The following is a 22,822-nucleotide window of genomic DNA, read 5'->3' on the forward strand; positions in this document are numbered from 1 at the left end:
AATACACTAGTATTGTCATTCTAGTCCACGTCCTTTAAACTCTACAAACATCTACTGTCCAAAGGCTTGGTCCCAAAGTCATGATTTTAATTTCTTTCTGAAAGCCAGGATGAATTTCTTTCTGAAAGCCAGGACAATATCTGAATTAATGTGTTTTTCTTTTTTTTCTTTTGGGAAATGTCTACGTACCACAGTGGAGAAAGTAGCTGTGCTTTGCAGGTTCCTGGATATTCACTCAGTGACCAAAAACCACTTGCTGAAGTATTCCTTGGCACATGCCTTTTGCTGTTTTCTGACTGCTGTGGAAGATGTTAATCCTGCGGTGGCCACCAGAGCCGGGCTCTTGCTAGATACCATAAAGAGGCCAGCTTTGCAGGTATGTCAGTGGTGAATAATAAAATGTGGAGCAAACTTCCTTTTAATTTATCATTATTTTTCTGTGTTTTCAGTGAATTTGCAGGTGTCAAAGATGTGTTTCAACTTATTAGCACAAGTCTCCAGAATTCTTTGGAAAACGGGCAAGATGTAGTTGGGAATAATATGAAATATAATCAGACTCATCAGAGGATAGGAGAAAATTCCCCATGAGGAAAAGTTGAAATATGTAGTGCTTTTTAACTTGGAAAAAAGCAAAAGGGAACATGGTAGAGGAGCATAAAACAATGCATCATGTGGAGAGGGGGCAAGTTTTTACCTTCCTCTTATTAGAACTTGGTGACATCCACTGGAATCTAATCTACAGAATGTAATCCATAGTTTGTAAGCTGCCCTGAGCCCTCCTTTGGGGGTGAGAAGGGCGGGGTATAAGTACAATAAATAATTCAATGTATAAGAAGCATTTTGCCAACACTGACTGAAGCCAGCTCACCAGGGACTCAGGCAGGATTTCTTCCTAGCCCTTCCTCAAGATCTCTGATATTCCTAAGTGGTCTCTGTAGTTAACCTGGCCATCCTGCTTAGCTTTCAAAATCAAATGAAATTGGGTGTGTTCAGGTATTAGACACTCTCATGGAGCATAAGCTACAAATGGATACTCATCCTGGTTATGCATTTCTCAAGTCATTTTGGTTTTAGATACAATGGCAGAGAACAGGGTGTAGTGGCATGCTATGATTTTCATTTCATACATGGGGACTTTCCAGAGGCATCCTTTGGCCATTGTGAGAACAGAATAAAGGTCTAGATTGGTTTTAGATCTAATGCACCATGGCCCTGTTTATGTTCTGCTGCTGTTGTTAGACATCATCAAGTTGACTTTGACTATGGTAGTCTTGTGAATAAGAGACTGCCCTGAGCACCGGTCCTCAAAAGTCTTCTCAACTAAGGGCTATGGCTTCCTTGATCAAATTTTAAACAATTAAGGAACTGTAACTTCTTGAAGTATAGTGGTTTCTATTTTCCTACTGCCTTCCACTTTTCCCAGTGGATTATGTTGCCTCATATGTCCAACATGAAATAACCTCAGTTTATTTACTGAGAGTTCAGGCTTGAACTCATTTATTTGTTTGTTTGTTTTTTTGGCAGACCACAGTATTTATAAAATTCTTCTCCAGTGCCATATTTTTGATGAGTTAATTATCTTAGTATCAACTCTCCTCACTGTTTAGTATTGACATCCATATGTAGAAATCCGTAATAAAGGTTTCTGGCTTCATTATCTAAGGCTATTTCTTTGCAATAGAGCAGTGGTTCTCAAGCTGTGGCTCGCCAGATGTTTTGGCCTTCAACTCCCAGAAATCTTGGTAAATTGGCTGGGATTTCTGGGTGTTGTAGGCCAAAATACCTGGGGATCCACAGGTTGAGAACCACTCCAATAGAGGATCTTACCCATTTCCTTCACAGTTGCCTTTCTAAGACGTAGCTTTATTCTGATTTCATAATTACAGTCACCATTTTGATTATATTACCATCTCTACATCTATTTTTTGTTCTTTTCCTTTAGGGTCTTTGCCTTTGCCTTGATTTTCAGTTTGACACAGTCGTCAAAGACAGGCCCACAATTCTGAGCAAACTTTTGCTACTTCATTTTCTCAAGCAAGACATTCCAGCTTTGAGCTGGGAATTCTTTGTGAATCGGTTTGAGACCCTCTCTCTTGAGGCTCAACTTCATCTGGACTGCAATAAGGAGTTTCCCTTCCCAACAAGTAAGCATTTTTGTAACATGTTTTATGTCTGAATCCTTCTACTTATGTGTTATAGAAGATATTTTTGCCAATGTGAAAGGGAAAAAGAAGTTCATATTTAGCATCAGAATTCCTACTGTATTCTTAAGTTCATTAATGGAAAATAGCTCAACCCCAGATATTAAAATAGCAGAGTATTATAGTGTGTGAATATTACTGGGTTTAAAATATCCCACCAAATAATACTTTGTTTGTTTAATCCTGTTTGAAAAGCAATCACAGCAGTTCGGACAAACGTTGCCAACTTAAGTGACACTGCAATGTGGAAGATCAAGCGAGCGCGGTTTGCCCGGAATCGCCAGAAAAGTGTGCGCTCACTGAGGGACAGTGTGAAGGGGCCAGTGGAGTCCAAGAGGGCACAGTCTCTCCCAGAAACTTTAACAACCAAAATTCGTTGAGTATTTGACCATTTTTTCTTCATTTTCATTTACAAAATGATTCAATGTGGAGATTGTATACAGCACAGTGATTCTGACCAATAAATAAAATAGTAATTCTGTTGATTGCTTGATTTACTTACAAATTTTCATGCTCTGCTGAATATTCCCAAAAGATTTGTAACAACCTTTGAGACAGTGGAAACGCTAAATATAAGATACCATATGTCTCTAGTTACTGTAGCTATTTTAGAAATAGGACTTACAACAAAATACACTGTGGAATTCTCTTATTTTATGGCTGGCTGGCTAGCTGGAATCTTGCCCCTTTTCAGGACACTTCATTTCAATCCCCATTGTCTGCTCTATAAACACTGTACATTTCCAGTCATTATTGGACTGCTTTAGAGATAAGTATCCTTGTTATTATATTCTATTTTTTTTACAAAGCTGTTTTGGATGCATGATAAATTGAAAATAGAGAGATATATGACTTCGTCATACAGCCGTCAAAAGTGTCCCACATCACTCCATTTCGTTGTGGGGCATAGGGAAACTGCCGTTCCACATCCTGCATCACTGTGCTCCTCCAGCAGCTGATCCCATGGGGCAGCTTCCCCCCATGAAAGTCAATGGCAACATGGGAAGCCTCCCATGTTGCTTTGGTGACATGACGGTCCTGCCCTCCTTCACCCATTGAGCTGGCACACCATTGTCTGTTGGGAGCTAGCAGGCTCCATTGGTGACCGGGGCTAGATTGGTGTTTTCCGCCAATTTTAGCCCCGTATGATGAGGATGTAAGAGATACTTGTTGTTGTTGTTGTGTGCCTTCCAGGGTTTTCCTGACTTACAATGATTCTAAGATGAATCTATTATGGGTTCATCTTGGCAAGATTGGTTCAGGGGGAATTTTTGCCTTTTCTTTCCTTTGAGGTTGAGTGAGGGTGACTTGACTAAGGTCACCCAGTGGATTTCTATGGCCAAGCAAATGTTGAACCTTGATTTCCCAAAGTCCTAGTTTGACACTTAGACCACTACATTATATTACCTCTGTTTTTAATATGTAATATATTGTGGGAATTTTGGCCATGTTGTTTGTCCTTGCCGACCCTTGTGAATACCAGGTGCTGTGTACAAACAGCAGGAATCTTCCATATCCTGTTCAAAAGTTTTTGTGGAACATTGTGCTGACCATTGGTAGAAAAAGAATCCAGGACAGTTAGGCTTACGTGACTTGTAATACCCTCAAATACCAATGCATGCCGATTGAGTTGCTGACATGTCTGCATATCTGTATGGGATACCCTTTTACCTTCCTGCTGAGGTGGTCCCTATTGATCTACTCGCATTGCATGCTCGCATTGCATGCATAGAAACATAAGATGCTGCCTTATGCTAAATCAGATTCTAGGCCCACTGAGGGAAGCATAATCAACTCTGACTTCTATGACTTTCCCTAATGCTCCTTTTTGCTCTTCTGTTCAAGTACCCTGCTTGTATTCCAATGTCAGCTAAGATTAGGACAGGATGAATAATAAACACTGAAAGCATGTTTAGGACAGAATGAATAACAGACACTGAAAGTACAATATCAGTCTTTGGTGTAATATTAATATTTCTGTCTCTTCTCATTTTCCTTTTATTTTAGCAGCAAGGCTAACTAGACATGAGCAGTCTGCTCCAGCACTTGGTGGGACACCAGAGCAAACACAAGGTAAATTCTATATTTGCACAATGGTTGCAAAACTGGTTATACAGCAGGAAGAAGTTGATTTTGCAGATGTTTGGAGGAATAAAGGTTTAGATTGGTACACAGCTCCCCTGGTGGCCAGAATACCCTCATGAATGCTGGAAAGTTAAATAGCCTCTGTCTATATATGTTGTGTGCCTATGGCATTTAATGTTTGCCATGTATATGTACATTGTAATCCACCCTGAGTCCTCTGCAGGGTGAGAAGGGCGGCATATAAATACTTTAAATAAATACATAAATACATACATACATACATACATACATACATACACTTAGGCCCTTTCCACACAGCCATATATCAAAGCAGAAAACCAAGGCTGAAAATCCCACAATATCTGCTTTGGACTGGGTTATCTGAGTTTACACTGCCGTATATTCCAGTTCAAAGCAGAAAATGCGGGATTTTATTCAGCTGCGTGGAAGGGACCCCAGAAACACGAAGCTAAGGGATTGCTGCTCCCAGAATCCCCCCTAGGAAGCATGCACTGTACTTCAGCTAATGAGTCCCATAATATTTTACCTATCCAAATTACATTTTGGGCTGCTTCTCCCAGAATCGCCTGTGGAAGGGGTGGCACTGGTCATGTAATAATATTTTGCTAAACTGGAGTAGCAGTCAACATTATCTAAATGAGGGTTGCCAATAGTGCAAGCTTGGAGAGGAAAGTAGTGTAGAGTAGTAGTGAGAGAAAGATTCAAAACATACTAGATTTTTAAGGAAAACATTGGTAGAATATAGAGGCAAATGAATTCAACAGAGATTAGGGTTTTAAAGCATTTTTCTATGCCATTATATTTAGTGTAATGCTATGTTTTGGGATCAAAGGCTTGTCAGAATAATCAGTGCGTGTGTCAGATCAGTTTTAGCAGAAACTATCATTTATTATCCTGCTGCTGTTTGAGATAGCATGATCAGCAAGCATCCCTGAAGGCTGCATTTTAATTATGAAGCAAATAGTTCAATTAATGTCTGCACTAGACATAACACCATGACAATCTTTGCCGACACTTAAGCTTTCATCTTCCCCTTGTCAGCCTCTGATCTTTTGTTTTGAAAGTAAGAGTCTGATTTTGTTTAAGCGAAATGAGTATACATCTCAATTAAACAGAGGTTCTGAAAAATAGTTGTAGTTAAAAATGTCATCTTAAGAAAGTTTACCAGAAGAAAGTTTTCCTAAAGCAAACCCATGTCTGTCTGCTGGGAGCCCTGCTGATGCCTGCTTTCTCTACTGAAACTGATAAAAATGGGATTTGGGGGCAGTCACGGTTGGATTTCAGCCTCTGTAAGGGAATTCCTATTCAAAATTCTTGGGAACCCTACTTTTTCTTAAGTATGTATGAGCAGCCAGTGAATTTGGAGATTCTGGTCACTACTAATTAGCTGGAGAAGTATACCTGGACCCATCACAACCTCTCTTATGGAACTCAAAAATCCCGATGATAATGTAATTTGTGCTCATCCAGAAGAAAACCTACAAGCCACTCTATTGGGAAAATTGGGTTTATATACCTGTGGAATGTCCAGGGTGGAAGAAAGAACTCTTGTCTGCTTGAGATGGATGTGAAACAATCAGGACCAGCTAATCACCTCCCAACAAAGGATTCCCAGGTAGTAAGAAGCCAGACCTTGAAAACTGATAGACCATTAAATGCTAATCAAGGTGGCCAATTGCTACATTCACACTTATCTCAAACAGACAAGAGTTCTTTCTCTCACCCTGGACATTCCACAGATACATAAACCCCATTTTCTTATTTTCCAACAGACCTCACAACCTATGAGGATGCCTGCCATAGATGCAGGTGAAACATCAGGACAAAATGTTTCTGGAACACAGCCATACAGCCCGGAAAGCACACAACCCAGTGATTCTGGTCATGAAAGCCTTTGACAATACATTGAAATCATTGTGTATAAAATTATCTTCAGGATTGGGTATAAGTTGTATCTGAAACATAAATGAATGTGTATTTAGTCTTGAGTTCCATATCCAAGATCTCTCATTATGTACATGCAAGTATTACAAAATCTGAAAAAAATCAGCAATACGAAGCACTTCTGGTCCCAAACATTTCAGATCATGGATACTCAACTTATAGTGGATTTCCTCCACCAGCAGGCATCTGGACTACATGTCCTTTGATGTTCTTTCTGGTGCTATTACTTTATAAGCCTCTTTAAAAAGAGATATATCAAAGCTCTTTAAAGGCCTGTTTTACCTGGTTTTTAACTACCACTAGATAATGATTTCCTTTTCCATGGTAATAGGGCAACCTTCTCCAGAGAATGATAACACCATAAAGGACCTTCTTCCAGAGGATGCTGGCATTGACCACCAGACTGTCCACCAACTCATTACTGTGCTAATGAAGTTTATGGCAAAGGATGAGAGTAGTGCAGAGTCAGATATCAGCAGTGCTAAAGCCTTCAATACGGTCAAGCGCCATTTATATGTCTTGCTGGGTTATGACCAACAGGAAGGATGTTTCATGATTGCACCTCAGAAAATGCGCATTTCAACATGCTTCAATGCTTTTATTGCAGGGATTGCTCAAGTAAGTCCATTTTATGTTCTCATTTTTGATGCAAACTATCAAAGTATGCATTCATGTCTTTGCTGTCTAGATTCCAGCCTCAGAAAAATAACACATTTTACTGGGTTGTTGTAGGTTTATTCAGGCTATATGGCCATGTTCTAGAGGCATTCTCTCCTGACGTTTCACCTGCATCGATGGCAAGCATCCTCTGAGGATGCTTGCCATAGGTGTAGGCGAAACATCAGGAGAGAATGCCTCTAGAACATGGCCATATAGCCCGAAAAAACCTACAACAACCCAGTGATTCTAGATATGAAAGCCATTGACAATACATTAACACATTTTATATAGAATGTGTTTTTCTGGGCTACAGCTTCATCTAAAGGCATATATGAAACCCCCAAGATTCTTTATTCTGTGTTTTTAATAACTTTGACACTCAAGAATGTGACTTTTTATCCCAATAGGGAGAGTTTTTGACTCTCCAGATTATTTTGATTTAAATTCCAACATGACCAATGGCGTATGATTATGGGAACTACAGTTCAAATTATCTGGAGGACCAAAAAGCTGCCTGCTCTTGAGTAACCAAAGGCAACCTGCAGGTATTCATTCATTTCCATCAGAGACCTTTTGAAACAAACAGAGGTGTCAGGAGAGCCCAATCTGTGTAAACCAAAAACTCATCGAGGTCTGCAGTAGCAATAAAGCCCAACTTTTGGTGTCTCCCCCACCCCACAACACACTGAGGATTGGGGGCTTTGGCGACACATGGGCAGAGTGTTCCATGGGATCCTTTAACGTTGTTTGGAGAAGGGCTCGCTTAGAGTGCTCTTGAAGGGCCTGAGTGTTTGTTTTACGTCTTATTTTGCTTCCTTGGAGTCTGCCTTTGGGGGCAATCTTGATGGCCATTGCGGATCAAATTAACCTGTGATCTGCCCAACAGTCATCAGCATTTGTCATGGCACTTGAGGAAAGCACATTGCAGTGGTCTCTACCACATATATATTGCGTAACCTAAGAGGTGGCAGTGCTTTGTTTGACTGGGGGTGCTTCCATTATGTCTTGAACTTGTTTTTCTGGCAGAAGAGCAGGTTGGTGATGTCAAGTTGTATTCCACACATTTGGTGAGATGTTGGATGCCATTTGAGTTTCTGTTTCCAACTCCATGTTTCCCTATAGTCCCTGGTCACAGGTCAAATCTTGTCCAACTCCTGCATTAAAATCACCCAGAAGGATGATCCCCCCCCCCCCTTAGGTATCTGATAGAATGATGTTCAGCTGGCACTAACATTTTCTTTGATGTCTTCTTCAGCATTTTGTGTTGCTGTGTAGGCACTTTTGATAGTTGTCTACTGGGTTTTGGCAAGATTAATTGAGAGGGTTGAGAGTCATTTGTTGACGCCAATGGGTGCTTCAGAGAGATGCTTCACCGGCGTCATTTCTGATAGCAAAGCCAACTATGTATTCTTCGTTCTTCTTCAGGCAGTCCCATCCAGAAGAAGGTGTAGCCTCCTTTTTCTTCCTTCAGATGTCCATCTCCTGCTCTCCGGGTCACTTGGGCCCCTTGTACACTGCCATATAAAATCCAAATTACCTGATTTGAACTGGATTCTATGTCAGTGTAGACTCATACAATCCAGTTCAAAGCAGATAATGTGGATTATCTGCTTTGATAATCTGGATTAAATGCCAGTGTAGAAGGGGGATGAAAGTTCTGCTATATTGATGTCAAAGCACCTCATGAAGCACCTTCATGAAGAATTACATGTAAAGTTTATACACCAACTGCACCTGTTCCTTGGCATGCCAGATCTGGCCATGGCAGTCCATAATCAGTTGCATCCCATTTAGAATTACTCTAGCGCACTTTACGTTGGGAGCCTTTGAAGAGTATTTGGAAACTTCAGCTGGGCTGGCTATAGGGGCCACACAAGTCTCTTGCTGCAACATCTCCATTGGCTGCCAGCTTATTTCCAGGTACAATTCAAAGTGCTGGTTAGGACCTAAAAAGTCCAGAGATATTTGGCAGACTGTATCTCCCTGTATAAACTGCCTTGACTCTGAGATCATCAGAAGAGACCATCCTTCATTTCCACCAACATCACATGGATTTCCAGGAAGGCCAGAATGGATTGCTGTAAGTTGACTGGCAACTTAAAGTCCCCCCGCCCCGCCCCACACGCATACAGAAACATTCCTTCAATAAACTCGGTGTTCCCAGTGCTTCAAAACATTAATTTTAGCACCATGTCTCCCAAAAATGCCCATCTGCAATGGTGTAGCCATGCTGATGGGGGATTCTGGGAGCTGTAGCCATTGTTAAGTTATAGATATTCCTGCTTTTGCAATACTATATAAACCTAATATTATTTGAATGCTAGTCCACCAGAGGGAGATGTTGAACAAGTTTATCTGGAAGAGACTGTGACTATATTTCAGAAGGAACTGGCAAAACCACCTCTGAATATCCCTTTCCTAAGGAAACCCTAAGAAATCAATGGGATCATCATGCCAAGTGGTGACAGGTGCACATCTATGCAAATATGGCTATGAACTGCTTAGACAGCATTTGGCCAAATCATGGGGTTTTAAACAATAACAAAGCTCTAAACTCCAACTCTGATCTAATTTATTTCCTTGTGTTCTGGCTGCGGGCTTCACATAGGCATCTTGTTGGCCATAATAGAAAATGGGATGCAGTATTCATTTTCTAAACTCTTCTTGTGTTAGTAGCCATCATGATCAGTACTCTAAGGAATTTAAAAAAATCAAAACCAGTATTTAAAGCGAATTGTGGGCAGAGGACAAATTATATAGGAGTCCAAATTCCTTGTATGTGTCTTCTGATGGACTCTCCCTCTTTAGTCTTACCTGGGATGTGCATGTAGTTCCCCCACAATGCTCTACTTTGAAAATAGGTCAAGGGCACTGTGAGAAATTGAAAGGCAACTAGATCTAGCCATCTGTCATGGTTTGGGATGGCAGAAAAAAATATTCTGTGGGCAGGCAAAGGCATACAATATGTGTCTAAGAACAGCCCAAGTGTTGGTGCTAGCTTTCAAGGGATGTTGCTCTTTTGTTATCCAAGAATTTGCTTCCATTACTTTGCCACAACTCCTCTTTATAGATTTTGAGAAGCTATAAAAACCAATTGTGAGCATAGTTTTTATGTCACCATTTTGCATTTCTGGTGTAAGTATATGAAAATGTAGTATACTTTGTGGCAGAATGAAAATCACATGTAGTTCATGTTTTATCAGTCCACACACTGTCTTGCCAGAGAAAGAAAATATGCCACGTAGATTATCAGTAAATGCAGAGCAACTTATATACAATTATGTGAACAGTTGCATTGACTCACACAATGTCCTTTGAGAGAGATTCAAATGGTCTCTAGGTGTCCATGTGGAAGATCTTTTTCCAGCTGCTCATGAAGCAAGAACACAAACTGTCTCTCTGTGCAAGCTGTTGCACAGCTAAAGCCTAAATATGTTACTGTTGTCAAAACTCCCAGGCTCAGCTAATCTCTTGGGCATGGCCCAACCAATCAGATTTGTGCTTTGCATTTTCAGTTAACACACTCACCAACAGATTTTTTAAACATGTTCCAATATACTTTAGAATGATACCAAGCGACAGTAGGATATGGGTGGCATGCACATTGGCAATGCTAAATTTGGGGCTATCTTTTAAATTTCCATTGCTCCCTTCATGCATTTGATAAACAAGGTTCCAACCCCCCCCCCCCCCCCCCGAATAGAATTAGAGCAAATCTCACATTTGGAAGGTTCACATTTCACATTTGGGATTTTCAGAGGATATATGTGCATACAGTTGTCTCTTTTGTATATTATCTCAAAACTGTGAGCATCTCAACTACTGCTTGGTTCTTGGGATGTGTAAAGCTACTTTCAGTTGTGGTAAGGCTCCCTCCTTTCATGTTTGAAAAGTAAGGGTTTGAGCAGCAAATTCTCATGAGATGTTGTTCATATTGAGGGCTCATGTTGAGCTGTTTTAGTCCCTTCCCCTTGCTTCTTGAACCCCTGTGTAGCTTTGATGGAACTCTCTTAAAACTTTAATCCTGTAAAGTGGCACACACATGGATGGTCTTTTATAATTGCAAATGCCATTTAAGGATAGCAAACTCTGTGGTATGCATGAACAAGATTTTTATGGAGATGCTGGGCACTTGCAGGCACACAATTTAGGTCCAAGAAAAGATATTGCTGATAATGGTGAATACTGATTCATTTCCTTAGAAGCTGAGAAAAAGCTTTGGATTTTTTTTTTTGCCAAGAGGAAACTTTGAAGTGACAAGTATCAAAGTGACAATGTCACAGAAAATGACTTCTTGATCTGACACCATGCAAATGGTTATGAAATATGGCAAACTCTCTGAATATTTTTCAGAGGATTGTGACAATCCAATCCTCATATTGACACTCTGCCAGTCAGGTTAAAGTTGGATCCTACTGGTTAATAAATGTACCTTCTCAGAAATACATTTGACTGTGTTCATAAATTGTGCATAAGATTGCCTAAAAGTTGATTAACTTATCAGTTTAACTTGGTTGATTTTAAAGACATTAGTTGTCCTAATGTGTAAATTGTTCTAGACCATTCAAAATTCATGGTTTTTTTTTATTTTAGGTGATGGACTACAATATTAACCTGGGGAAACACCTCCTTCCTTTAGTGGTTCAGGTGCTGAAATACTGCTCATGCCCTCAGCTCAGGCATTACTTCCAGCAGCCTCCCCGCTGTTCTCTCTGGTCCCTTAAGCCTCATATTCGGCAGATGTGGCTGAAGGCATTACTTGTCATCTTGTATAAGGTAATTTCTGCTTCATAGCTGTACAGATCCACCCTAAAGCATCTGGCATTAGTGTTGGACAGTGTGGCGACTTCAAAAAGGAGCAGTCAACAGCATGGGTAATGCCTGGGGTTCTGTTTCATGAATCTTTAGCTCAGAACTAGGGCCCTTTCATGCTGTACAAGTATTCTGGCTCCAATTTAATTCTATGGCTGCATCCTCTGAGATCCTGGGTTTTGCACTTTAGAGAGATACAGTTAGAATTCTCTTCCAGGGAGCCCAAGTTCAAATCTCAGGATTCCAGAGGGAGTAGTTAAATTGGAATCATAGTGTTATAATTGTCCTTCAGGAAACGTGGTGCAATGTGAAATAAACCACATATAGTTCATGTTTTATCAGTCCACACATTGCCTTGCCAGTGGAAAAAACTATGCCAAGAAGATAAACAATAAAGAACACGTTGTTTACTCTTCATAGTTCAGAACAACATATGTACAATGTGCTCAGTTACATCAACTCACATAATATCATTTTATGAGAGATTTAAAAATGATCTTTCTTTGTCCATGTGGACAAACTCTTTCAGCAGCTCATGAAGCAAGAGTACACTCCAAACTCTGCTTCTTTCTGGTTCTCTCTTCTTCTCTGCACCTGCATAGCTCAAACCTGAACAAAAATGTAACAGTATCTAAAAGTCCCAGGCTCAGCCTGCTCCCCAGGCATTGCCAGACCAATCAGGTTCATGCATCTTATTTTACAGTTGATATACACACATTAACTGATTCCTTGCATGCTCCAATGGAAAAGGTCCTCTGGTATCCACCAGACTCAGAAATAATCAATTATTAATGGCTCATGTATAGGAGGGCATTATTCTTTGTCCACAAAACATTTCTGCTCCACAGTCAGAAAGGAAATTTAATGAAACCCTAAGGTCACTGAAGCACACTCCTAGAAACTTTAGGATTCTGCTCATGTTTGTCTAAATTTGAATAACTTCACATTATTAACAGAACTTCAATATAGAGCCTTTCTTTTGTGATGGCAATAATAATATAATACTTCTTGGAAAATAAAAGTCTTGCCTAAACACTTTCATTTTTGTTCACGTAACTCTTCAAAACCCAAAAATATGGTGCCCTAATATTAGAACTCGCTGATTAAAATTTACCCTTCTTTAGGGCATGTCCAGTGGCACATGAAATTGTTACTCTATAGGACTCACTTTGACAATCAGTTAGAATCTAATGGATCAGGTGTCTCAAGTTGTGGACTGCTGACCCTTGATGGTCCATGAAAGTGCTGTAGATGGTTTTTGAGTAACCTGTCTTGATATTTCAGACTTCTCTTTTGTATTGTGTTTTGTGCCTTTTTTCTTTTGCTATTAATCTTAAAATGTTTAAGACTCATTTTAAAAAATGTGATAATTTTCAAAAGTTTGTGATGTTGTTACCTTGTTATCAACAGCCCTGTTCAGGATTTGTAAACATGGGGCATCCCTGATTGAGTCTATCTTCCTGTAATGTGGTATTTCCCCTTTTATTATCATTTTATACTTTAACAAACATTCATATCTTCTCATTATATGTCCAAAGGTGACAATGTAGACTCCTGTGTAAAGGAGGCGTTTGAATATTACACCTACAGATGAGATGCTATTAAAAAGACAATCAAACTGTGGTCAAATATGGAAATGTTGTCTTAAGTTGAACTTATTTTCTTTTTGTGTGGACCAAGTATCCTTACAGAGATTGTGAAATCAGCAAAATCATGTTGCACCTCATCCATATAACAGTCAACACCCTAAATGCGCAGTATCACAGCTGCAAGCCACATGCCACAGCAGGCCCTTTGTACAGCGACAACAGCAATGTAAGCAGATACAGCGAGAAGGAGAAAGGTATTACATAACATTGGATATGAATGTGAACTTGCTTAGTTTCTGGATGTTATTATGGAGAAGTAAATCGTTTTTGGATTGTTTAGTCTAGAAAAGAGAGGTCAGCTGGCTGATCTGGACAGTGGATTCCTGACCAACACTCTTACTGAATTTTGTTTGCATCTGGTTTCATTTCCAAGGAAAATGGTGGTGGCATGAATGTTCTGTTCTGTTTCATATAAATATTCCAAGGACATCTCCTATATTGAAAACAACACAAATCCCATTTCAGAGTTCCTTTAATTTACACTCAGTTTTTCGTAGAAAACAAAACTCAAGACCTCACAAAAGCAAAAAATTGATCTTAAAATACAATTGTCTTAAAAAAATATAATCTTTAACCAGAAATGAACATATTTGACAAGTGTTCCCAAATTTTGGTCCTTCAGGTGTTTTGGACTTTATGTCTCAGAAGCTCTATCAGGCTTGGCTAACAGTCAGGAATTCTGGGAACTGTTCATTCTGTTCATCTGGAGCATCAAAGTTTGGAAGACAATGACATTAAAATCAGTTTGAAAGAACATCTGTTTGCTTGAACTGAAATGTCAGCCTTACTATATCTCCCAAGTGAGACAGAGTTGGAATGAGCCCTGAAACTGAGGAGGAAGGCAAACAACAACTTTGACCAAGTATCAGATCTGTTTTCAGTCTGACTCACAGCACTGGTTGAGATAGATAAAATTTATCCCAATAATCAGTATTTTATACAATTTCAGAGGTATGCAGAAAATGAGAAACTATGTGGCATAATGTAAAATAAACCATGTGTAGTTCATGTTCGATCAGCCCACACACTGCCTGGCCTGAGAAAGAAAATATGCCACATAGGTGAACAGTAAAGAACAAGTAGATTACTCTTCTTGGTTAAGACCAACATATGTGCAAAGTGGTCAGTTGCACCAACTAACATAATGTCCTTTTATGATAGGTTTAAAAATAATCTTTCTTTGTTCATGTGGATAAATTCCTTCAGCAGCTCATGAAGCAATGGTACATTCCAAACTCTGTCTCTCTCTGCTTCTCTCCACACTTGCATAGCTCAAGCCTGAACAAAATGTAATAGTATCCAAAAGTTCCAGGCTCAGCCTGCTCCCCGGGCATTGCCCAACCAATCCGCTTCATGCATCTTATTTTACAGTTGACACACACATTAACTGATTCCTTGCATGCTCAGCAAAGTATACTTGAGCAATATCAAATGCATATGTGATTTTTCTTATGTGAGGACCATGTGACTAGTACATAATGTATCTGGAGCTTGTTTGTAGTTTAAGAGGATGTATTTGGGGTCTGGCATTGTATGTAACCACAACATCTCTCTTTTAAGAGAAAACAAGTGGAATAAAAATAAAAATAAAAAGTGTTGATCCTGATCAATAATATTGCTGTTACAGCATTTCTAGCGCAGTACAAAACTACAAGCTATGGGGAGATGTCAGCTACAGTCAAAATGGAGGGTTTTAAAAGAAAAGAAACACACTTTGGGGGCTATTTTGTTGTATATAAAAATCCAACAGAAGCTGAATGTTACTGATCAATCATACAAGTAAAGTAAATAAGTAAAATATTAATTCAGTCTTTGGGTGTGTGTATACCTTCATGTTGCCTGTTAACTTATGACAACCCTATGAATTTCATCAGGGTTTCTAAAGCAAGGAATAATCAGAGTTAGTTTTGCCAGTTCTTTAGTGTTAGGGTTTTTTTTGTTGAAAAGTTTTAGAAAGTAGAGAATTCATTTTAACCTAATATTAGACTTGATACCATCAGCTGATCTAGTGCCACTTTTAATAAAATCTAAAAAAGACTTGCCTGAAAGGCTATCCTGGGAGTAAAATAAGGGAAATAATAAAAATAGATAGATGTATTTCATTTTTATGGGCTGCAGATGTCATTTGCCCACATTGGTACCTTTTCTGCTTTGCTGCACAGTTGCTTTGGAATTGCTGCCTTAAAGAACTGAAGAAGAAATATATTTATATTACCAACTATATATATATATATATATATATATATATATATATATATATCCACACAGCCTTTTTTTGAATTAGGTTTTATATAATGTCTTCATTATATAATGCTATAGATTTCCAAGCAGAGCTGGGAAGCTGGGAAAGGTTACTTTGAAGTGTAACTATCTTGGCTTGGACTCATGGAAACTGCAGTCAAAACAACAGGCCCTTCCAGCTCATCTTTATCATTAACCAAATGGGATTGTGACTTTCTATACTGCTTTAGAAGCTAAATGGTCATTCTTCCAAATATTCTCACCAGATGTATTGTGCATTTTCTTTACCATTCAGGAAATATACTATGTGTTTTGTAATTCCTGTGGGATACAGCTCTCTTTGAAAATATTCAACCTTTTCAAATTCTGAGCATACGTAGTAAGAATATTTTATCAACAAACTGCTTCTTGTGTTATAACTTTCATTTTGCATCAGAATAATACTGATTTTCACTCCCTTCAAGCTGAGGAAGACAGTGTCTTTGATGAATCCGATATTCACGAAACGCCCACTGGAACAGGCAATAAAGAATCCCAGACTTTCTTCGCAAGACTGAAAAGAATTGGAGGCAGCAAAGTGGTGAAATACCAGCCAGTTGAAATGAATGCTCAGAGAAGTATGACAACTTTTAAAATTGAGATACATTTTAAATGGAATTGAATGTCTTTTAGGCTGGAATCTTTCCTTTGCCTTCCATCTATCTATTTGGAAAAACTTAACTCTGGAGACATGTGAACCAATCACTACATTGTATATAGCGCGCGCGCGCAAACACACACACACACAATGAATGTGATCAGGGTATATCAGTTGAATCAATCAAGGTTTCCAACCTTAAAATAAGAGTTCCACTATTTTCTCCCCCTAATATAGTCAATAAAAATGTCTATCCAAGGAATTACACGAAGGTTCTTTTTAGTTAGTCCATCAGTGTTGCCTAGTGTGAGGATTCTACTTTTTTACTGGCCAACTGTGAAGGCCTCCTTAGTGCTCAATGTAATTGCCAAGAGTGAGGCCTCCCTTTGATCCCCCGCCCTCTGTGACATCAACTTTGAGGACTGTCAGCATTTACTCTGACATTCAATTTTTTAAAATCTTCTCCCAATAGCTACTTACTTCATACTTTAATATCACTGGACTTCTTCATACTGCCCTTTTGGGCTGTGCCGTTGCAACAGCAATCACCAGCCAAAGGGAGCCCCATGCACCCTCTCTTCTTCCCCCTTCTCATGGTGGGGATGAGAGAGGGTACCTTGACACCCTGTCGCCATCAGATGGGAGAAAAGGCCGCAATGCGCAGCAATGAATGTTGCTCCACCGCCCTTTCCCCCATCATACAGGGAAAAGGGGAGGAAAGTGCAGGTAGCTCCATTGGAACTACCCAAAATACACTTCCCTCCCCATAGTGGTGGAGGAAGCTCCTTTTAGTACTTCCACACCACTTTATGATGAATATGGATGGGACCTGCCATGCATCGTGTGATGGTGCATGCCAGGCCCTGACCTTGCTGTGCAACAAAGCAGCAAAATGGAGCAAAAATGCCCTGTGTGAAGAGGTGGATTATTTACTGTTGTATGCCTTCGATTCTGATTTATGGTGACCCTAAGGTGAACCTGTCATGGAGTTTTATGGACAACATTGTTTAGAGGCAGTGTTGCTTTGAGGCTGAGAGAATGTGACTTACCCAAAGTCACTTGATGGTTTTCCATGGTAGAGTAGGGATTTCAACCCTGATTTTCAAAGTCCTTGTCCAATACTCAAACCATTACATCCACAATAGCAAAATTTCTCAGAAAGTGACCTGCCAAAGCCTGTACTAATTCTTAACATAGGTGGATGGGCCAAGAAACATTAAAAAAACACTACAAATGGGATGGACCAGTGATTTATAATCTTTCTTGCTATCCCCTTCCATTTTGTGCTTGTAATTGGTTTCCAAAGATTTTCCAAAGGAAGAAAAAACAACCTAATGTTGAGACAATCTTGACTTAGTACAGCGCCATGTAGAGCTACTCACATTCTTTCAATTATGAAAAAAGACCTTCTCTGGGTTTGGTCTAAAACCTAAGGACTTAAGGGTGAAAACGATAGTAAGGGGTAGAAATGACTAGGGAACAAAAATAATGTTATTTATTTAGCCTTTTTCTGCTTTAACCAGGTGAAATAGAGTTGGCTGAATATAGGGAAACTGGTGCAATGCAAGACAACATTTTGCGCTGCGTGAGAGAAGAAAGCTTTCAGAAGAAGAAACTGCGCTCTCTGAAACAAAAGTCTCTTGACATTGGAAATGCAGATTCCTTGTTGTTTTCATTAGATGAACACCGTCGAAAGTCATGCATAGACCACTGTGACTTAGAGAAGCCAACTCTTGCACTAAGGCAGAATGATTATGGACGACCTCGGCAGAATTCCTCCACCAAGACAGATGATGAAGGGGAGAAGGAGAATCCCCGAACTGCCCCAGAAAAAACCCTAATGAGGCGGAGACCTATCATACCCGAAGTCAGGTTGAACTGCATGGAGCCATATGAACTCACAGTAGACTCCCCTGTTAAATCGTCTCCTCCAAAAGAGGACTTAGATCTTATAGACCTATCCTCTGATTCAACATCAGGGCCTGAAAAGCAATCAGTTGTTTCCAATTCAGACAGTGACTCCTTGGTCTTTGAGCCCCTTCCACCTCTCAGAATAGTGGAAAGTGATGAGGAAGAAACTGATATTACAAGTCAGCTGAATGATGGTGTCTCCACAAAGACTGCTGCCTCATCTCCATCAAGTCCCATCAGTATCTCTTTCCTCAGCCTCAGCATAACTCCCCTCGTACAGTTCAGCACTGAAGATTGTTCCAAAGATGTCACCACTTCTGAAGCTAGTGATATTGTCTCACTTACCCAAGATGAGACCCCCTCAGTGACTTTCAAAGGCCAGAAAGACGTTGGTGAACTTTCTAAGCCACGAGACATTAAGGAGACATCTTCAGGTAGTCCTTTGACACTAAAACAGAAGCGAGATCTGTTGCAGAAGTCATTTGCTCTTCCAGAAATGTCCATTGATGATACTTCAGAGTTATGCATAGAAGAAATTATGCCTCTTGGACCTTATCCTAGTTCAAGTGGAAAAACAGTCTCCATTAAAGTCCCCGAGGAATCTGAAAGCCAAAGTGAAACCGATAAGCCTGATGCCAGTGCAGAATCTGACACAGAGCAAAGTGCAGAACAAAAGCAGGAGGAAGAAGCGGAAGCGGAAGCGGGAGCGGAAGCGGAAGTGGAAGCAGAAGCGGAAGAATCAGAATTTAAGATCCAAATTGTTCCTCGGCAGAGGAAGCAGAGAAAGATTGCAGTGAGTGCCATCCAGAGAGAATACCTTGATATTACCATCAACATTTTAGACAAGCTGGGCGAGGAAAAAGGGACAGGTGAGTGGAACCTTAGAGGTGTGAGGTTATCCCTTTATATGCTTTTTATGTTGCTGGTCTATAGGCTCATAAAATTGCTGGTTTTAGAACAAGAGTGGAAATTCTACATTGCTCCAGACATTGTTTCACTGCAACTCCCAGCATTCCTCACGATGCTGGCTTCTGGGACTTGCAGCCCAACAACATATGCCCTGCCTGACTCACTGGGCGGGGCTGTTGCAGTGATGGGTGCCCTCTGCCAGGTAATGGTGGCTGCAGGGGCTTCACCCTCCCAGAAGCCCCTACGTGGCCGGCAAAATTCCCGCCGGCCAATCGGCGACAGGCCCCGTCCTGCCTCATTGGCTGGGGGGCTGGCCGCCATCTTACCTGGCAGCCTTTATTAGGCTGCCTTGTGTTGCTGCAGGCACAGTGTCTGATTTTGGTGATCCGTCCCACTCACCCGGCAGATTGTTTGGTCTGGTTTCCTGTTTGTAAGTTTGTCAGGTTTGGTTTATGTCACAACTCCCAGGTTGGCGATTGGCATGGGCCCTGGATCTGGCTGGCTTATCCCCCCTTACCAGAAGGGGGGAGTGCCCGGTGCAGCAGGGGGTGCTACGTAAGCGTTTGCCCAGTATTGTGCCAGCAACACCCTGGCATAGGAATTGGTATCAGTCAACAGTGGGCTGTCCGATATGTGATCCAGAACCCATGCATGATGGCCAACCATTGTTCCTGTAATCAATAAATAATTTGTGGCCAGTTTTCATCCCAGTCTGGTGTATGTGTCATCTCTATTCGCTGGCAGAAGGTGTGTCGCCCATGCACACACAAATAATGAATTTGGTAGTTCTTTTCCTGTGTTAAAGGAAAATACAATTTATTATATTGATCTCCCCGGCGGGAGAAAATGCAGATCAAGAATAGGGCTCCACAGTCACCTACGGACCCACCACCAGTACACTGATTTTGGGGATTGCCTAAGTAAGTAAGTAATGTTTATTAATTTACAATTCGTTGTTTGGAATAAGAGCTACTGCTCATTCAAAAAGGCCCATAATGAGGCACATTTTTGGTGCTGTTAGCCCCCTTTGGTGAGGGGCTGCAATTCCTGGCATTCCTTCCATTGGCAACACCAGCTAGGACTATACTAGTCTGGGGATTTGTCCTAACTATATATTAAGGGGCACATTCTCTTCACTTATAGCATAAATCTAGTTGTTAGTTCCAATTAATAGATTCATTCAGTGAATTAAAACTTGACAAGCATATAAACATATATTCCCTTGAGCTCATATGTATTGGATCTAGATTTTTGTCTACAGGGGAACATTAAGAACTTCTGTAATCCTGCTGTTGTTTTGCTGCTGCTGCTGCTGCTGCTGTTGTTGTTGTGTGCCTTGAAGTTGTTTCTGAGCTACAGCAACTCATGGGTTTTTCTTGGCAAAATTTGTCTGGAGGGGGTTGAATCCCCGCTGTCCTTCATCTCGGGATGATAAAATATCATTTCCATTATTTGAACCCTCCAAAGATGTAGTCCAGTTCTGAAACCACTAACCTGTGCCTTAAACATGAGACTGCATGAAATATTTGTTTGTCTCTCAATTTCTACAAAAGCGTAGAAGAAATCAAGCACATTTCAGTAAAATATTTGAAACAAACATAAGACTGAAAATTATGAAACCAGGATGGACAACACATCCTATCAGCTGATGAAGCACCAGCAGTGACACAAGGCCAGTGCTTAACTGAACCTGTCAGGTTCTTCATATATGGTATTGAAATATCCATTATTATGCTCTGTAGTCTTTGCTGTGCATGTGTGCAACTGGAGGAAATCCTTGTATATTCCCTTTCTTGGATCCCTTTTGGGATATCTGTGAAAGGGTGGGAAGCGTGTTTTAGTGCATAATGCAATAGTATCTCTTCATTTGATATTTTATTAACTTCATAGGGATTGTTCATTTATGATGAAGAAAATAAAGAATTAAAATCCAAAACATTCTTGTGCTCGTATCTAATTTCAAAATAATTGAGGAGGTGAAAATGTTTCCCATCTCCCAGTATGACTCAAAACTATCGTTTGTGGTGCCAGATGGCAAAAAGGAGAAAACGGGAAACTATGATGAGAAAAGGGAAGTTGATGAACAAATGGTCTGATTTTCAAAAGCAAAATAACAGAGGGCACCCACACAAGAGAGAATGAGTGCTTGTGTTCAAGTACCATTTTTCTTTACAGATGCTTCAGCGAAAGCACTTTCAACATTGGAAATGCCAAGGGAATCGTCATCTGCTCCAACACTTGAGGCAGGTGTACCAGAGACGAGTAGCCATTCTTCCATGTCAAGTAAGGTTTTTCTTCACTTCGAGGAGAGAAAAAAAATCCTCCAGCTACAGACTGTGTACTTCTTGCGACCTCATCAGACAGAGTTTTTCACTGTACTAGTGCACTGTTGGCATGCTGCCGGGACAGAGTCTGCTGGAGCACATCATATGATGCAGGGCTACTTCCAGCAGGGCTCTGTTAGGCTCTGTCCTGGCAGCATGCTAAGAGGGAGCCCTGAGGATACAGGTGACTACCCGTATCCTCATTGAAGAAGCTGGGGATAACCAGGAAACATGGGATGGTAGCCCATGACCAACCACAGTAAGGGGATGAAGCTGGGTGTTGTCCCATGGTTTCCCACATGGTCCCCCGACTTCTGGATCTCCATGTGATTATAGTATGTTTTCCAATCTAGTGCACCACTTTCCTCTCTCTATTTATGGGAGTTTTTGTATATTTATTTTTGTATATGTATACAGTTGGGCTTTACTGCAAATATTGTATTCCTCCATGTTTGCTGGAGCTAGTGGCAAAGAACCCCATGGAGATTAATAAAAATATGAATAAAAATGCAATATGTTTTTACCTGGGAGAACATCTGCTGATGATAGAATCACACTGAAGATCCTACAAAGGCATAGAAAAATGTTCTCTCTCTGAATATTGACATCCTTCAAAGTAGAGCTGATGATAGTGTTTTGCTGGAGGTGCTACAGATTCTTAGAAAGAACATATTAATCAAACCCACAAAAGTCAAACCTGCAAATGTGGAGAGCCAACTCTACTTAATTTTACTTATTTATATAATACTGGTGATAAATAATAATCAACACTAAAATTGATGGCATGTACCCATATATGTGTGAATACAGATCAATCTCACATATTATTAGTCAAGGGTAGTTTTCGTATGCACTAGCTAGCTTTGGTCAGCTGTGATCCCTTCTGGTACAGATAGGCTGATGGCACAGATACATCCAAAGATACCCCTTCTTGGATCTTTCCACTATTCACAAAAGCCACAGGACCCAATTGTAGGATGAGGATGATACTGCAGGGAGGAAAGGATTCTCTCTTATGATTTCAAAACATTTAGACAGATTGGAATGAGAAGCATTCCCAGGAAACTCACAATTTCATAGATTCATGGAAATATTTTGTTAGATCCCCAATCATCCTGTTTCAGGTTCTGTCTTCCCATCACACGTTTCTCTTTTCAGGTTTTTGACTGTTGTTGCTTGTGTTTGGAACCATTACACAGGGGATCCTTTTCTCCGCCCACTCCATATTACTTCAATATCCGAAAGTCAAGATTATTATCAACCCATTTTGGGGTGGGGAAGCAGGGGAATTTTAAACCCCTTTACCATGCCTTCCTTCCCAACATTATCCCAGTGTAATTATAAATCCTCTTGCAAAGCATTGCTTCCCTTCATTATACCAGCGTTGCCATTATAAGCCTTTCCCATGCCTTCTTTCCTTCCATTATA

General features: G+C 40.3%; 1 protein-coding gene across 6 annotated transcripts in view; it reads left to right on the forward strand.

Moving 5' to 3' along the window:
* Positions 1–22,822, forward strand: part of UNC79 (unc-79 homolog, NALCN channel complex subunit) — a 142,074-nt gene that overhangs the window by 66,089 nt on the left and 53,163 nt on the right. For 5 of the 6 annotated variants that reach the window (XM_060756353.2, XM_060756362.2, XM_060756380.2 and 2 more), the window contains 10 exons: positions 195–376; positions 1,943–2,144; positions 2,397–2,576; positions 4,209–4,274; positions 6,583–6,869; positions 11,505–11,687; positions 13,404–13,566; positions 16,078–16,230; positions 17,774–19,030; positions 21,246–21,353. In XM_060756353.2, the coding sequence (XP_060612336.2) occupies positions 195–376; positions 1,943–2,144; positions 2,397–2,576; positions 4,209–4,274; positions 6,583–6,869; positions 11,505–11,687; positions 13,404–13,566; positions 16,078–16,230; positions 17,774–19,030; positions 21,246–21,353 (2,781 nt within the window). The remainder of the gene's footprint in view (positions 1–194; positions 377–1,942; positions 2,145–2,396; positions 2,577–4,208; positions 4,275–6,582; positions 6,870–11,504; positions 11,688–13,403; positions 13,567–16,077; positions 16,231–17,773; positions 19,031–21,245; positions 21,354–22,822) is intronic. The other variant, XM_060756371.2, reaches the window with a different exon arrangement.

Source organism: Anolis sagrei, chromosome 1 (assembly GCF_037176765.1).
Source record: "Anolis sagrei isolate rAnoSag1 chromosome 1, rAnoSag1.mat, whole genome shotgun sequence".
Lineage (NCBI taxonomy): Eukaryota > Metazoa > Chordata > Lepidosauria > Squamata > Dactyloidae > Anolis > Anolis sagrei.